The sequence below is a fragment of the Neofelis nebulosa genome, chromosome 18 (assembly GCF_028018385.1).
Source record: "Neofelis nebulosa isolate mNeoNeb1 chromosome 18, mNeoNeb1.pri, whole genome shotgun sequence".
Classification (NCBI taxonomy): domain Eukaryota; kingdom Metazoa; phylum Chordata; class Mammalia; order Carnivora; family Felidae; genus Neofelis; species Neofelis nebulosa.
In genome coordinates this window covers 44,204,665-44,220,897 of record NC_080799.1, presented here as the reverse complement: position 1 = coordinate 44,220,897, position 16,233 = coordinate 44,204,665, and the positions used below count along the sequence as shown (strand labels likewise).

The 16,233-nt window shown below is 62.9% G+C and overlaps 1 protein-coding gene across 2 annotated transcripts; it reads left to right on the top strand.

Moving 5' to 3' along the window:
- The first annotated feature begins 2,624 nt into the window (after window positions 1-2,624).
- Window positions 2,625-16,027, top strand: UBE2I (ubiquitin conjugating enzyme E2 I). 2 transcript variants are annotated; one of them, XM_058710026.1, is made up of 7 exons: window positions 2,625-2,781; window positions 7,628-7,704; window positions 7,893-7,976; window positions 9,018-9,090; window positions 12,833-12,942; window positions 13,080-13,159; window positions 15,411-16,027. In XM_058710026.1, exons 2-7 carry the CDS (start codon window positions 7,639-7,641, stop codon window positions 15,472-15,474), a joined length of 477 nt encoding a protein of 158 aa, XP_058566009.1. In that variant the 5' UTR covers window positions 2,625-2,781; window positions 7,628-7,638; the 3' UTR covers window positions 15,475-16,027. The 2 variants fall into 2 exon arrangements, with proteins under 2 accessions (XP_058566009.1, XP_058566008.1); XM_058710025.1 differs by lacking the exon at window positions 2,625-2,781 and adding an exon at window positions 3,288-3,424.
- The last annotated feature ends 206 nt before the right edge of the window (window positions 16,028-16,233 follow it).

Below are 16,233 nucleotides of genomic sequence, written 5' to 3'. Positions count from 1 at the left end.
AGCCTTCCCTGCTGGTGCTGCCCCAGCCACACGGGTCTCTCCCTGCTCAGCCTGCTTCCCATTCCCTCTGCCAGGAAGTATCGTCCCCCAGCGTCCCCACAGCCGGGTCCTGCTCCTCCTTCAGGATTTAGTTTGGATGTCCCCTCCTCAGAGACCCCCGTGACCACCCTATCTAAGCCAGGTGTGTGTCCCTTAGCTGCATGACAGCTCGCTGCATGCTTAGTGGCTTTAAACGAGGCGCTTTCTTGCTGGCTGTCGCGGGGGCCATTCTCAGGTCCTAGAGGCCGCCCCACTCTTCCCTGCCACGCGGCCCAGTCTACACCATGCCAGCGTGCTTCTCCAAGGTCAAAGTCAGTGCTCTGGGTAAGTGTGTGAGCTGACTGATGAAAGGACAGCCGGGGGGTGGGGGGGGCCGTCACCGAGCCTGTGTGTGCCAGAGTGTGAGCTCAAGGAGGCTTTGCGTTGACGATACCCAATCGGAGGAAGCCTTCTGCCCTCCCTCCCCCTGCCCTCCTCCAACCTGTCCTCCAGCTAAATGCCCCTTCCTTCTCCACCAATCTTGACTCTCCTCCCAGCAGGAGAGCCACTCTCCACCAGGGGGACAGTTCTTACTACTGGTTGATAACTTGTCCACCAGGGCCAAGGGGCCACATCTCCCCATCTCCAGGTATCCCCTCAGCACACATAGAGACAGGACCTAGTCTTACGTTTCCTGCTCCACAACCTTCCATGGCTCCCCGTGGCCCACAGGGTCCGGCCCAGGACACACACCACGTTGGTCACCTCCCCTAACTGCACCCCTCATTACCCCGCTAGGCCACCCCCATGTGGCCAGCCCTGCTCTCCCTGCCCTCATGTGTGCTGAGGGCACAGGAGCCCCTGGTTCTCCTCTCTCCTCCAGCAGCCACCACCTTTTAGCGGCTATGCTATTTGTTGGGTGCCTTCCTCGCGCGACCCTGTGTGAACTTCCCGGCAGAGAAAGACAGAACCGAAGCCCGAGCTCCTCCCCAGGAAGACAGTTTATGGAAGTGGAGGGAGTAGCCACGTGCCCAGGCTCAGCTGCGGCTCTTGTTAAAACACACACTCCTAGGACCACTCAGAACTTCCGATCCAGGGTTGGGCCCCAGAAAACAGGTGTCTCCGGGGAGCCCCTGAGGATCCTGGCACCCAAGGTGGAGACCTGCGGCTGCCTGGGTGGAGGGGCAGAGGGGAGCAGCATCCCCAGGCCAGGCCCGTGCTGGGTCACTGAGGGGATCCAGGAGTGGGCAGCCCCTTTGGAATTCAGAGTCTGGGAGAGACCTGGAATTCTCACATTCTGCTTAGGGAGCCAGGCGCTCTGGCCTTTATCACCTGGGACCTGGTCACCGTAGCCAGGCCCTACGGGCCATTACTGATGGGGAGGTAACCTAGGCACAACCCGTCCCCAACCCAGCCATGCCCAGCCACCACACTGAGGGGACACCGCCCTCCCCCTGCCATCTGAAGGCTTGTGAGACGCCCTCATTTTACTCCCCAAGTAACAGGACGTCTGGAACCACATGCACTGAGCATCCGGTGGGCACAGGACCTGTGGTCCCAGGTCCCGGGGGAAGCTGGCAGCCTCGGCACAGGGCCAACTAGGGGGTTCTGAGGGAAGGAGAGGGGAAGGGAGGGAAAGCAGGAGTGAATGAATGCAAGTCGCTTCCGCTGTCCAGCGCCCCCCACCCCATGCCGGGCAGCCTGGCCCAGGTGCCCTCCACCGGCCGCTGTCCAGGGTGGGGACCCGAGACACCTCCGGCTCCCTGACCCCAAAGCGCCCACGGGCGGAGCGGGCTGACCTTGGAAGGCACCCGCTCCCCACCGTGAGCTTGGGGTTTGGGCAGCGAGGCGGGCCCGACGGGGAGGTGCCCGGCGAGACCGGGAGGGGCCGGCGTTCGCTGCGGGCTGCTCGCCCCTCCCCCACCCGCCGGCAGCCCCGGCGCCCCGCCCCCCCCCCACCCCCCCCACCCCCCCCCACCCCCCCCACCCCCCAACCAGTCCCCGGGTTAGGGAGTATCCGCACTACTCCTCCCGTCGGTCGGGCCGGCACTCGGCCTCCTGTACCGGGTCAACTCATTGGGCGGCTTCGACGGACGCCCCGCCCAGGGCCCGGAACTGACCAATTGCAAGGGGTTTCACAGGGCGCCGTGCTCGGGGGACCGTCACCGTGCTGCGACGCTTCAGGGGATCCTTAGGCCTCGGTGATCTTTTCCGCCCGGCCCCTGGTCCCAGCCCCAAGGAGACCTCCGGGACCCATGCCCGGAGAGCTGCCCGCACGGCATCCGGGGAGCCCTTGGAGATCTCGGCCTCCCCCTGGCCCCGCTGCCCGCCGGCGTGTCCTCGAGTGGACACACGCATCGCGAGGGGGAGTTTGTAGACGCTCCCTCCATTCGGGGACGCGGCTCCTTTAAGGGCGCAGGTGTCCGCGGCGCCGCCTGACTGGAAAGCCGCACTCGGATCCCGCTCCCGGGCAGGGCCCGGGGCGCGAGCGCGCGACAGCAGGGCGCGGGCGGCGGGCGGCGCGCGGCGGCGCGGGCGACGCGGGGCGCGGGGCGGCGGCGGGGGCGCGTGGGGCAGGCGCGCGGCGGGCAGGCTCCGCAGGCCCCGCCCCGCCCCGCCCGCCGGGGTCCTCGGAGCGCTCGGGCTGCGCGCGGAGCGGGCTCGGGAGGGAAGTCCCGAGACAAAGGGAGCGCCGCCGCCGCCGCCGCCGCCGCTTCCTCCTCCTCCTCGTCCGCCTCGCTCGCCGGGCCGCGGCCGCCCGAGGTGAGCGCGGGGGCGCGGGCGGGAGGCGCGGGCGGGGGCCGGGCTCGGGGCCTCCGCCGCCGTCGGGCCCGGGCCGAGCGGGCGCCTCTTCACCCCCGGCCCTGCCCCGCGCCCCCGCCCCGGGCAGGCCCCGCTCCCCGGAACCGGTCCTCCTCGGAGCTACGGGCGTGCGGCCTCGGCCCCGGGCCTGGGGTCGCGTCGGGCCGGCCCCTCGGCCCCCCGCCGCGCGCCCCGTTCGGGAGCGGAGAGAACGGCCCCCTGGCGCGTGCTCGGCGGCGTCCCCGAGGTGCTGCTGGCAGCAGCCGCTGTTGACAGGGACGCGAGCCTGGGCCGCCCCGCCGCCGGGGCTCTTCTCCGCCCCAGGGAAATTCGTTTCCGGGGTCACGGTCTGCACACAGACCTGTGGCGCCTGGCAGCTGGGGCGAGCGTGCACGGCAGAAAGAGTTGAAAGTGGGGGATTGCAACATCGCCGGCTCGTTTGGCGGGGGTCGAGAAACCAAAACAGTCTGAGTTTTCTTGTGCCTCTGAAGAGCCCCGCTTGCAGTTGGTGGGATCCCTCCCTGACGTTAGCGCTGCGCTCGAGGGAGAGTTCGTACGCGGTTGCTTTGTAGCCATCGAACGGAGGTCGGAACTGGTAGTTAACGTGAGTAGGAGGAAGCGAAGGGGATGGTTAGCCGGGCTCCTGATCGTGGCCTGCAGCTGCCCCGAAATCGATACCACTTGGTTCCGCTGGTGTAGTTTGAAAATGTACTCGGTTCCTCGGTTTGTGAAGTTGTCCTTTTGTTTGTTTTGGAAGTCTGTAGTCCTAAGTGTTTCTCGCTCTTACGGAAACACTTAAAAGGTGGCTTTTGGGTAGAGCGTCAGCTTCACCGAAAAGGAAGATGGATCCTGAATTTGTCTCGCTTTGCTCTGGTCTTTGGCAGCGGGGGAGGTTCGGGATGAGTTCTTCTTGCTGTTGGGCCTTTGTCCGGTGAGTCTTAGCATTAGGGACCTTGCTTCGGGAACAGCCTGGGGTCCTGAGAGTTGTGTTGGGAGACAGCAGAGAAGCGCAGCCTCCGCAGGCACCTGTGTCAGGTGCGCCGAGCTTCCTGCCCCACCCCACCCCCAGGGCGTGGGGAAAGGTGGTCCACAGCTTCCCATCCGTAATCTGCTTCCTCCTGGGCCAGCCCGTGGGCTCCTAGTGCCTTCCCCCATTTTGTTGGGAAACTTGAGGATGGAGGAACTCAGCTCTGTGCCCTCCGGTAGCAGATGGGGATCTGAGAAGAGCACATTCCGGTGCAGCCCACAGTGGCAGCCCTGGAGGGAGCCCTGGAGGCAGGTGGCAGGCTGGCCTCTGGTCCCTCAGGCTGTGACTGGTAGTGCCAGGTTGTGCTTCCCCGGCTCCTGCCTGCTGCTCTGAGGCGCTCTCCTGACACCTAAAGCTGCGGAAAATGGCTCTCTTAGGTTGGCGGGTGGATCTGGGACTCTGAATGAATGGATCCGCGCTGTGGTTAAAATGTAACAAACTGGCTGCTTTGTCCTGGCGGCAGGAGGCCAGTGGGAGTGGAAGCACCACGTCTCTGCCTGGGACAGTGCAGGTGGGCGCCTGAGGCTCTGCGACCCGATGGCACAAACCGAGTTTGGTGCCCAGTCCGGGTCCACCGGCCACCCCCGAGGAGGGGGCTGCAGGGACTTTGGTGGGCCCAGCCCTCATTACCTTCCACAAACCGGGACAAGCACATGCAGCCAGGCCCTAGGACTAGGTGACTCTGGCTGCTCCTCAGGGCAGAAGAGGTGGCCCGTGGCAGGGTTGTGACCCGCGGTGAGCCAGCAGACGGCACTCAGGGTCGCCCCCCTGGCCCGGCCCCGTCGCAGCCCCTCCAGAGTGCCCGGATTGTCGGTGTCCATGGCTCCTCGCTGTGGGGAGCGCTGGCCTGTGGTTTCACAGACCTGTTTTGTTGCCTGGCTGAGCTCAGGCTCACTGGGGACCTCGCATGCCTTCGGTCACCGAAGCTCTGTGTGGGTTAATTCTGCAGAAGTGTCCTGCCTACTTGTGCTGTCCTCCCAGGGGGCGGCGGGGGGGGGGGGGGGGGGGGGGAAGTGCTGCCACAGTGATCACTCCGAGGACGGTGGGGGGCATGGGGCCGCGGGCACTTGATTGAGAGTCCAGAGTGTCCCGTGCCCTCAGGGCTTCTGCAGAGAAGGGCATTTCCACTGACCCAGCTTGGTGCTGGGTCAGGTTCCATGCAGAAGAGCCAGTTGAGGTGAAGGGTTTGAGAAACTTGGGGAAGTGAAGATTTTCAGGTGTCAGGGTCCCTGCCAGCCTCTGGCCAGAGAGCACCTTAAAGACAGACTGGGCTGTGCTCCCCTGTGCCCTGGCTCCCTGAGGGTACTCCGTCCACCTCATGCAAGCCCAGGTCCTCGTCTTCGGGATCATTGCCCCCGCCTTGTCGTGCTCCCTGGGCCTCTGCCTCTGTCCCAAACAAATATTCCAGACAGGTGTGCCGTCCAGTGAAGGAGGTCCCCCAGGTGTTGCCCTTCGAGGTCCCAAACCCCCATAGCATCGTGCTCCTGGCAGTCAGGTCTGCACAGGGACGGGGAAGGAAGAGGGCAGGCCGGAGCCCTGGGACGGAGCGGTGACAGAGAGGAGTTCTGGTTGGGATCCCAGCATGGTGCTGTCTATTTTGGACTTAATTTTGCAGTCAGGGAAGGTTGGAGCCCATTTACAAGGTGTTCTGGGGTCAGTGCCACAGCCTGAGGTGGTGGCCGGGGTTCAGCCTGTTGGTCACGTCATGCTGACAGTTTCCTGAGTGGAGGACTCTGCTTTTTGACTTTTGCTTTTTCTTACAATATCAGAAATAAACTTTCTTAGTACCGGACCCCATCTGATTGGTCTGGTGGTGTGTCTGTCACACCTCAGCCGGCTTCCTGAGACCCGGGCCCATGGATGACCCCGGAGGCTGTGGTGCTGATGCCCAGGCCCCTCCTGCCCCTTTCCTGGGAACACAGTTATCCAAGAGCCTCCCGAACCTGTAGTGCTGGGCCCCACCCAGAGTTCCCGACTCATGGCCACGGGGCCTGAGGACGTTCGTTTCTGACACGCACCCAGGTGACACCACCACCCGGGCCTGCCTCTGCTGAGCTGGTGGCCTAACCGCTCCCGCGTGCCGGCGGGGTGGCGGGGGTGAAGGGTGTGATTTGGATTGGGTTGCTGAGGCGGGTGAGGGTCAGCCTGAGCCGGGCGGGGGGGTTTGCACAGGCGTAGCCGACGGGTGGGTGGTGGCAGCAGCCGAGAGGAGGCCGTCCCCCAGAAGGCAGAGGGGGACGTGAGCCGGGTTCGAGTTGAGGCTCCATGCTTAACAGGCACGTTACCTTCTGGATCTCCACTTCTGGTCGTCCTGAGTCTGTGTCGAGCCCCGGGGGCGGTGGGTGAGCCTGAGCCGGGAGGCAGGGCTGGTTTCACGCGTTGTCATGCATTGTCGTGGCTGGAAGGTGGTTCTGAACCCGGTGGAGGGCGCCCCTGTTGTCCTCAGGAACGTGAGGTGTGGTCCTTTCACCCACAAGAGCAGAGAGGAGACGCTTTCCTTGGAAGGCTGAGGGGCTGAAGGTCGGGACAGGCCAGGGGACTCCCTTTTTGTCTTGTTAAAGCCTTGTTTATGTTTCCGTGGACTTTGAAGACAGACTTAAAGCCAAATTCTCTAGCAAGGTTAGTGACCTCTGAGGGTAGAGGGAAGTTGGGGCTCCGGCCTCTTAGGCTGTGCCCGTGCAGGATGAGCAGCACCCTGGAGACCCTGAGAGGCAGCTCTCCCCGCAGGGAGCGTGAGCCAAGCGGATGGCGGGGGTAGGGGGGGCTCTGGGCCACTAGTGAGGACCCTGAAGGCACCAGGCCTTGGGGGTCTGTGGTCTGGAGGTGCTGGGGGACCTGACACCCAGAAGCGGGACTCTGAGCAACCCACTCCCGCAGCACTCCTGGGACTGGCGGGCCCAGCGGGCAGACTGCCTACCTCTGGGCCTGCACGGGCGTCTTCTCCCCAGGGGTTCCTGGGTCCTGCTGGCCACCCCCCCACCCCCGCTGACTTTCCCGAAGTAAATGGGAGAAGAGCCCTGATCTCTCTGATGTTCGTGGAGTGCCAGTGGATGGGGAGGTGCGGTGGGGTGAGAAAGCAGGGGGGATGGAGGAGGGTCGGGTGCTGTGGGCCAGTTGCAGTCTAGGGACTTGTGCACAACGCGGTGGGCTTGCTGTCTGACCTGGGGCACCTTTCTACTCGGTTGGTTTCAAGAATAAGAGTTACTCTCTTGGCCAGACCTGAATCTAAATTGTGAGCCCCTGATTCTACACTGGGGGCGTGATGCCCCCCACCCCCAATCTCTGCATTGGCAGAGGGGAGTGGTCTGCCACTGCCCTGGCCCCGCCCCCCGGTCCTCAGGCAGTGCTCTGGACATCCCCACCGTGTCCTTGCCTTTCCTGTGGAGACTGACGGTAGGAACTCTGTCGCTGCAGCCCTCTGCAGTGTGACAAGAGGGCAGGACAGGTGTGCGGGCGTCTGCTGGGAATGCTGGTGAACCCTTCCTGCACCGCACATACCTAGGCCTGTGCCGTGGCCCCTGGGGGTGGGATGTTCACAGGGAAGGGGCCCCACGTGGAGGTGTTCTGGGTCTCCAGAGCATCGTGGCTCCCTCTTTCCTGGAGAGCCGCCTGTGGGAGGAGGCCGGGGTCGCCCCTTGGGGACGTGATGCCCAGGGCAGACTCCAGGCTGGGCGGTTTGCTGGGAGCCCGGTCTGTGTCAAGCTGGGTGAGCGAGGGGAGGGGCGGACGGCTCCTGCACTCTGCCTGTCCTAACCGCGTGCTCTGCCTGGTTTCTTGCAGGGACTTTGAACATGTCGGGGATCGCCCTCAGCAGACTGGCCCAGGAGAGGAAAGCCTGGAGAAAGGACCACCCGTTTGTAAGGAAAGCTTTATTTCTGTGCGTAGCGGGGGGGGCGGTTTCCCCCGGTGGAACCCGGGAACCCCATCGTGCCTGCTCTGTTACACACTCTGTGCAGGGTGCCCTTGGGAGTCTCAGGACTGTTGTGCGAGCAGGAGGAATGAGATGCCGGGGCGTTGATGTGCCCGTGTGGTTGTTTTCTCTCAGGGCTTTGTGGCTGTCCCAACAAAAAACCCCGATGGCACGATGAACCTCATGAACTGGGAGTGCGCCATTCCCGGGAAGAAAGGGGTAAGGGGCGCCACTCTGCTGACCTGCTTCTCCGGGGGAGGGGACAGGGTTGGGGTGACAGGTGATTCCCCTCCTCCCCCACCAGTCAGCTTTAATTCAGAAAGAAGGAGCTGTGTTGCAGGAGGGGCTGGGTGTGGTACCCCACCGAGCCCGGGGGCCAGACCCTGCTGCGTGTTCAGGGAAGAGGAGCCTTGGGACACGCTGGAGAAGGGCCCAGACGGAAGGAAGGGCCTTCCCGTTTGTCCTTCAAACCCGCTGCAGCTGAAGTAGCCAGGATATAGTGACGCTCGACCTGGCGGTCTTTGAGCCCGGGGCAGGTAGCGGGGGGTCCAGTCAGGGCTAGCGTATTTGAAGCATTTGGGAGTCAGGGTCTCCAGCAGCCCCGCATCCGGCTCTTTCTGGGTGACCCCAAAGCCAAGAGGAGACCTCTGAGGTGTCCTGGTTACGCCCAGGCCTTATCGCCTTATTGCCGCCACGTCCCTCCACCCATGGCGTGGCGTTTGCGTGAGCTCAGCCTGGTGCTTCCTGACAGCCTCCTCGCCCGATGCTAAGCTGGCAGGATTAGGACTCGGCTTTGTCCGCGGACGATGTGGTTTGCATTCTCTGTTTGTCAGGGCTCCGTGGAGGGTGGGGCCCGCACCTCTGCCTTTGCTAAGCCCGTTCTCGGCCCATCGTCTGAGGCCGAGGCAGGTGCGCCGTGGCCTTGTCCCTCCCAGAGGAGGCTGGGGAGCGCTGTGCTGGTGGAGCTGGCGACAGGGGCCGCTCGGGTGGAGATCCTGACCCCCGATCCTGGGTCACGGGGGGGTGGCCTACCGGCCCCCGCCTGTCTTCCCAGAAGCCTAGCTCCCGCCACGCTCCTCTCCGGGGATGGCTCTTTCCGGCCCCCTCAGGGCCCGTGGCAGCCCCCGCGGTCCCGTCGTGGGGACAGCCGGTCAGTTTGTGGGGCGGTGCTGGGGGCATGCGGCAGAGGCCCGTTCCTCCTGGGCTCAGCCCGCGGCGGAGGCCGGCGGCACGCCTGACTGCACGTTCGTTTCCCCGCAGACCCCATGGGAAGGAGGCTTGTTTAAACTGCGCATGCTTTTCAAGGACGACTACCCATCCTCACCCCCAAAATGTAAGTAGAGCGAAGCCCTCGCGACTCCGTCTGCTTCCCCACGTTCGCCGTGCGGCGGCCCCGGGGGCTCTGACCCCTGGAGGCCGCGGACTGGAGCCAGGTGCACGTGGCGGGCGTAGTCTCGGGTGCCGGCTGTGATCCACCGGGAGGCTCCTGGCCCTCAGTCCCTGTCGGGGATAAGGTGCCACCACTGTCTGCCCTCGCTAGGGATGGGCGTCACAAGGACCACGGTCCGGGACCCCACCTCTCGGAGGGTTTCCTTCCTGACCCGTTGTCACCGTGCCCGTTTGTTAACACTCCACATCCAACTTGTTGGCCGCGTGCCGCCTGGATGGATAAGTCTCCGGAGAAGGCCGTGGGAAGAAAAGGCCAAGGCTGTCTTTAACGTCGTGCTACGGTTATGTCATCGAAGTGCACTTTCGTGAGACTCAGGACGGGAGGAGCACCAAATTCCTCCCCGCTTGCAGCTGGAAACCACCAAAGCCGGTCCGTGGTTGGTTAATTAAATGAGTTAAGGCGTGCCTCATTGTGTGGAGAAGTGTCCCGCACAGCACGTGGCCACCGGGAACGGCTATACGTAAACATCTACGCTTGGGTTAGTAACTCGAAAAGGTAGAAGAACGTTTTCCGTCATAACGGCATCTAGCAGAAGAGTTTTAAACATGGATAATTAGCAGGGTGACCACCGGGATGGAGACTTTTCATTTGGCTGGTTCTTTGCCGTTTGAATTGTTTCTGCCGCGTGGAGGTATTGCGTTGAATAGCAGCTCTGATTAAGAAATGAGACCGGTCACGGCTGCTTTCGTCACCTGTGTTCAGCTTGATACCTGAATTCCAAGCGGACTTGACAAGGCAAGAACAAAAATCCCAGCCGAAGAGCAGGAAGGGAAGACGGGCTGCAGATGGTCTCGCCTTTCTTCTTAGATCTTTTTGGTAAGGTTGTGCAATAAAGGATCAACCTGCAGAAACCTATTTTCAACGTAATTGCAACAAACGGAAGTGTTTGACCCCGACCGTTTACAATAGTAGCAAATCCAAGTGTGGAAGTTTTTGTGGAAATCGTCACACAGATTCTAGAAATCAGGAGCACGGAGAGTAGCCACGGCCCTTAGAGTGCCGGGGGTGGTCGGGGAGGCCGGGGCTGAGGCGCGTCGGTCCACGGGCACCCACACCCGTCAGCAGGATGGGCAAGATGTAAACCGGACAGACCTGCTACGGGGACTCGGTGAGTGGGACGCAGGCCTGCCGGGCAGAGGCCACACGTGCCACATGTTTGTGACACGGGCGCAAGGCTAGTCTGGCGAATGGACCAGGTCCACAGAGTATCCCTGCGGAGGAGACAGGAATCCCTCTCCCCCCCCCCCACCCCCCCCCAGGTAGCCCTCCAGATGAATCTTGACGTCCAGTGGAAAGAAGGAACAGTGCGGCTTCTAGAAGAAGGTTGGTAGATTTCAGCAGCGAGGCACAGACAGTGCTTTGGCCCCGTAGGCAGAACATTGCTAACGGGGCTACGTCACACTGAGCACCACGTGTTCACCAGGAGAAGCCAGTGACGGAGAGACATGGGAGCACACGCCCTCCCCCCACACACACACACCCGCCAGCAGTGACCCTGAAGCGCAAAGGGCATCGGCACATCAGTAAGGAAACCGCAGGCGCTGTCGGGCCACACAGGAGGCTGTCCCCTCTTGTGCCCGCAGCGTGGGAAGAGGTGCCGACGTCCTCCCCCACAGAGGGGCGGAGCAGCGGGGCCCTCAGACCCCACCGCAGGTGCGGATTTGCACCGCTTCCCCTGGAGAGCTGTCCCCTGAGTCTGCGGAAGCTGAACTTGGGTCTCTCCAGGACCCAGGGGCTTCTCTGACTGCTCTGCTCAAGTGAGCGTTCAGCAGACGCGCACGCGCACTCACCGCAGGTGGGGACCAGCTTGGTCACGGCAGCCCCATCTGTAGTGGCCAGAAGCTGGAGGCAGCCAAGCGTCCCCGATCCAAAGATGGGCGGGGGCACCCCGGGGACCCAGTCAGTTAAGCTCCGACTCTTGATTTCTGCTGGGATTGCATCAACAGCATGGAGTCTGCTTCTCCTCTCTCTGCCCCTCCCTTTGCTCGCTCACTCTGTCAAACTTTAACGCTTATTTTTGACAGAGAGAGATGGAGCATGAGCAGGGGAGGGGCAGAGAGAGGGGGAGACACGGAATCCAAAACAGGCTCCAGGCTCTGAGCTGTCGGCACAGAGCCCAACGCGGGGCTCAAACCCACGAACCACAAGATCGTGACCTGAGCCGAAGTCAGACATTGACCCACCTGAGCCACCCAGGCAGCCCTCATTCTCTCCGACGTTAAAAAAAATCCAAAAAAGAAGAATGGGTAAACGTTGGGGGACAGTCTACAGCAGCCGGAGGGAAGGGCCTGCAGGTACCTGACACGGGGCGCCTCCCAACGTGATGCGGAAGAGCAGAGCCGCACAGGAAGTCAGCGGCCGGCCCTGCGGCGGAGGGGGTCTCGGCAGGGGCTTCTCTGACTGGAGGAAGCCAGCGGTGAGCAGAAGGCGGGGACAGGGGCTTGGGCGAGGCCGTGCCCGCCACGGCTGTGCTTTCCTAGGTGAGAAAAGAGATTGACCGCCCAGATGAAATTAAAATCAGGGACTTGTGCTGAGGGAGAAGCTGAATTCAAAGAACAGAAAGGCGTGCTCGGGGCGGGAGCAGGTTCCCGAGAGCCCTTCCTGCGGGGGCTCGAGCCAGAAGGTGTGCAGCACGCCCACAAGTCAGGAGACAGACGGGATTAACGGGTGGGAGACGTGGCCGGGAGTTTCTCCAAGAAGCGGCCAGTGCGTCACAGTGAGTGAAGGTGCTCGCCGTCCGGAGTCCCCAGGGACGGCTGACCTCCGTGAGGCTGCCGGGGGTCTGGGATCGTGAAGCAGTGGGAGCTGGCGGTGGGCAGCACCTCCTCGGGGCCGGATGGACTGGCGGCGTCACGTGGACATCTGCGCGCGTGACCCGCGAGCGCAGGGCCGGGTGGGCACAGGCTGGACCCTGGTGGCCCGGGGGGAGTCTCTGGGAGACTCCGGGTGGTGGTGCCCGGTGTGGTGGTGGTTCGGGTCGAGTTCCGTCGAGCTGCGTGAGACCCATCGTACTTTTCAGGGCGTAATTAACGTTTTTAAGTAAAGAGAAGAGGGGACGGTGTCTGGATAAGCAGAGAGGAACGCCCTACCCTGTCAGCTGTGGTGAATGGTCCCCGGGGAGCTTGAGGCAGTTTTCTTGCTCTTCTCTGTTGTAGGATTTCCTACGTGTGTTCATTTTTTAGAAAGAAGGAACTTTTGTTTTTTAAAAGAAAGAACATGGGATCCCAAGAGCTGTTCTTTTTGGAGCAGAATGATGTGCTTTGAAAATGGCCACTCGTTTGGAAGGGCCTCCGAGTTTCTGCCCTCAGCTGTCCCCCCAGGACCGTCCTCACCTGCTGTGCTGACTTGGGGAGGGACATGAGGGGTGGGGATGCCCAGGACTCGGCTCCGTCCGCCCACTGTCAGGAGGCAGGGTCCGGGCGAGCACATGGCTTCGCCTCCCAGCCCGGAAAGGTGCACGCCTGCCCCCCCCCCCCCCCCCCCCCCCCACCTACTGCCACCTCACGGCCACCGTCCTTCGCCAAATGCCTGGTGGCAGCAGGTCGCCCTGGTGCAGGGAGATTGCATCATCCTGCCAGACGACCGCTGCCGCCAGAAACACGTTTCCTTCTTCCCTGTGGTCCAGGCAAATTTGAACCACCGCTGTTTCACCCGAACGTGTACCCTTCGGGCACAGTGTGCCTGTCCATCCTCGAGGAGGACAAGGACTGGAGGCCGGCCATCACGATCAAGCAGGTACGGCATGCAGGGTGCTGGCCTCAGCCTTCCTGTGGGGCCAGAGGCCTGTGGTCTTTATCTGAGGCTGAGGCCGATGTCCCAGAAAAGCTTGCTTTCAAACCGCTGACCCCTGTGTTCTCTTGTCTCTCACACAGATCTTGTTAGGAATACAGGAACTTCTAAATGAACCAAATATCCAGGACCCAGCTCAAGCAGAGGCCTACACGATTTACTGGTTAGTAGCGGTCTGGCGCTGCTTGGTGTGGCCACTCGCTGGCCTGCATGCGTTTCCCCGGAAGTCTGGTCCGGGCAGCCCGTAAGAAGGGGGAGCCGCAGGCTGGCTGTGGGTGGGAGAACAGTTCCTGCAGCTCCTGGCAGCCTCCGCGAAAGGCCGTGAGACACCAGCTGTAACGGGGAGACCGAGTGAGGCCGCCAGGGAAGCGTCTGAGGCCAGGAAGCAACCAGGACAGGCCCTGTAGGCAGCAGGAGCTGCAGGTGCAAAGGGCCTGTGGTGGGCAAGAACGGGTGAGCGAGGGCTGGCGTGGCCACGGTATTGTTGGGCGGGGTGGGGCGTGGCAGGAGGTGAAGGTCAGGTGACATGGGCCTCTGTTGGCCACTTTGTGCCTGAGAAGCTGTAGCTGGGCAGACCATGCGTTTGGTGAATCTCAGTCCGGCGCAGAGGAAAGGGCCCCCAGGTGCGGTTGCCAAAGGAGGCGTTTCCAGTAGCGCAGCTCCCCAGGCCCCAGATCTCCCTTCACCGCTCTCCTGTGGCCCTCCCTGTTTCCCACACCCTCCTGGGCCTGCGTGTGGGCCATTGGGGAGTAGCCCTTCCCTGTGTGGCACTGTGGTGGCCGGTGAGTCCCGTGGGCCAGTGTCTACCACCTGTGCCGAGGGAGAAAGGCCAGGTGTGTCTTAGGGTGGGCGACAAGTTGAAACCTGGTGCTGTGAGCCTGGCTGGATTGTTAGCAGGGCAGAGGCCTCCTGGTTGTGGGGTCCGGCATCCCCTGGCCCTGCCAGCCAGCTTCCCCGCTGGTCTGGGAGGTGGGGCTTAGGCCTGGAGCGGGGCTCTGGGACCTACAGGGCTAGCATACGGGGTAGAGGTCAGGCAGGGACGTGTTCCTTCCAGGGGACATTTCTGGAAGCCGTGGGTGCAGAGGGTGAAAGCCGAGGGCAGGACCGTTCTCTGGCCGCCCCGAGCAGCAGGCTGGACGTCCGATGCCTGCCTGCGGGCAGGAGCTTGCAGTTGATGGCTCAGGTCCCTAGGCCCAGGCGGGGCGAGGCCCGCATCCCCAGGGGCGTGTTCCCGCTGTGGCTCGGGTGGAGGTCACGTGGTCCCTTGGCAGCTGTGTGCCAGTGGCTCATGAGATGCGTCCCCCTGCTCTCCGCCCCCAGCCGGGCGCTGTGCGAGGTCACCACGACCTCTGTCTGCAGCGGCCCGCTGGCCCAGGCCTCTGTGAGGCCACTCATGACAGTACACGCAGAGTTCTCACGACAGACCAAATGGTCTGCAAAGCCAAGGTCTCTGTGGCCTTCAAAGAACTTGCTGCTGGCCCTGGCGTGCGCCTCGTTGCAGGGGTGATGTTTGCTGTGGCTGGCGGTGGCCACGGGCGCCATGGTGCCACTTGTGAGAGGCGGCCTTTCCGTGCCTGTGTCCATAGCTGCCGGGGCAGCAGCAGGCGCTGCAGGGTGGGCGGCCGCTCGCCTGGGGCCGCTGAGGGTCGTCCCCGCGGGGCCCGGGCTCCTGGCTGCCCGTCATGCCACCCCTCCTCTTCTACGATTCCTCCCGCCAGCGGCGTGCGCTGGAGCACTTCAGAGCTGACTTGACTGCCTTCTAGCTCCTTCCAGAGCCCCCTAGGCAGCTGCCTCCATCCGGGGGGCCCCGGGGCCAGGCCGGGCTATTGGCTGGGGTGGGAGCTCACGTGGCGTGGCCCAGCAACAGAGGCTTGTCCTGTGGCCTCGACTCCTCGGCTCTCATGGCCCTTTGTCCCTCCACCCTGGGAGCCCCTGCACACCCCGGGGCCTGGGCCACAGGCGACCCAGAGCAGCGCCCTGAGAGGCACGCTTGTGGAGAGCACGGCTTGGAGGGACCCCTCTCTTCCGGAGAGCACTGCACACTCCCAGGTGCGTCCCCGCTGGACGCGTGCTGTGCCTCGGCTCCTTGGGGGGCGGGGGGGGGGGGGGGGTCCCAGACCAGCCCTGGAGGTCATGGCGGTCCCCTGGAGCCCCGTGGGGAAACCGGCACCAAGTCCTGTCCGCCTGGCCAGCAGAGTGGTGCCCGGCAGTCTGGGTTCTCTCTCCAGAACCGTCGCTATGGTTTCAAACCGAGAGGTGCCGGTGGCCGGTCAGACTCGTAAACTTCGCTGCCCCCCTACCCCCCCCACCCCGCCCCAGGCCTTCCTGACCACGAGCCGCCCTCCGAGCCCGCCCGGCCCTGGGCCCCCGAGGGGGCTGCACCTGCTGACGTGTCTCTCTCTTGACCTTCTCAGCCAAAACAGAGTGGAGTATGAGAAGAGGGTTCGAGCACAGGCCAAGAAGTTTGCACCTTCATAAGCGGCGACCGCGTGGCAGCGTAAGAAGGAAGGGATTGGTCTGGCAAGAACTTGTTTACAACATTTTTGCAAACCTAACGTTGCTCTGTTCAATTACTAGTCGCCTGGGGAGGGTTGGGCGGGCGCCACTTTCCATTTCCGCCACCGGTACACAGTCCTCGACTCGCTGAATTGCCCGGTTTTTCATACAGGGTCTCTTCCTTCAGTCTTTTGTATTTTTGATTGTTATGTAAAACTTGCTTTTATTTTAATATTGATGTCAGTATTTCAACTGCTGTAAAATTATAAACTTTTATACTTCGATGAGCCCCGAGGAGCTAGTTTCCTAGTTTCCTTTGCTCGCGGATGCAGGCATGCTTCCCACAATGTAGAGCTACGCCCGGCCTCAGCTGGCCTCCCTCCCGCCTCGGTCTCCGCGCACCCTGGGTTGTGTTGCTTACGAGCCTCAGATCCAAAGTCAGCCGGCGTCTCGTTCCCGCATCACTTCCTTTGTGTCTATATGGCGTTTTGTCTGTGTTGCTGTTTAGAGTAAATAAACTGTTTATATAAAGGTTTTCGTGGCATTATCGTCATTAAGAGTGTGAGGAGGCGACCTCGCGGGGCCCGGCCCCCCACGCGGCTGCAGGCCGGCGGCGCCCAGCTCGCTGCCGTACTCGGCTGTGCCTGGACCCGCGCGGCGCTCGGCCTGGGCCCTGTGAGGAGCGCCGTGTACAAGGAGGTGTATGCCCGGGGGTTGTCTCCCGACCCCGGGTCTTTGCGC

What these genes read in the sequence shown, in the direction of transcription:
- UBE2I (XM_058710026.1), top strand. Translation starts at nt 7,639, where the DNA reads ATGTCGGGGATCGCCCTCAGCAGACTGGCCCAGGAGAGGAAAGCCTGG. An exon ending in CCCATCCTCACCCCCAAAAT is followed by an intron (nt 9,091 to 12,832) that starts GTAAGTAGAGCG and finishes CCTGTGGTCCAG; the next exon opens with GCAAATTTGAACCACCGCTG. An exon ending in GAGGCCTACACGATTTACTG is followed by an intron (nt 13,160 to 15,410) that starts GTTAGTAGCGGT and finishes TGACCTTCTCAG; the next exon opens with CCAAAACAGAGTGGAGTATG.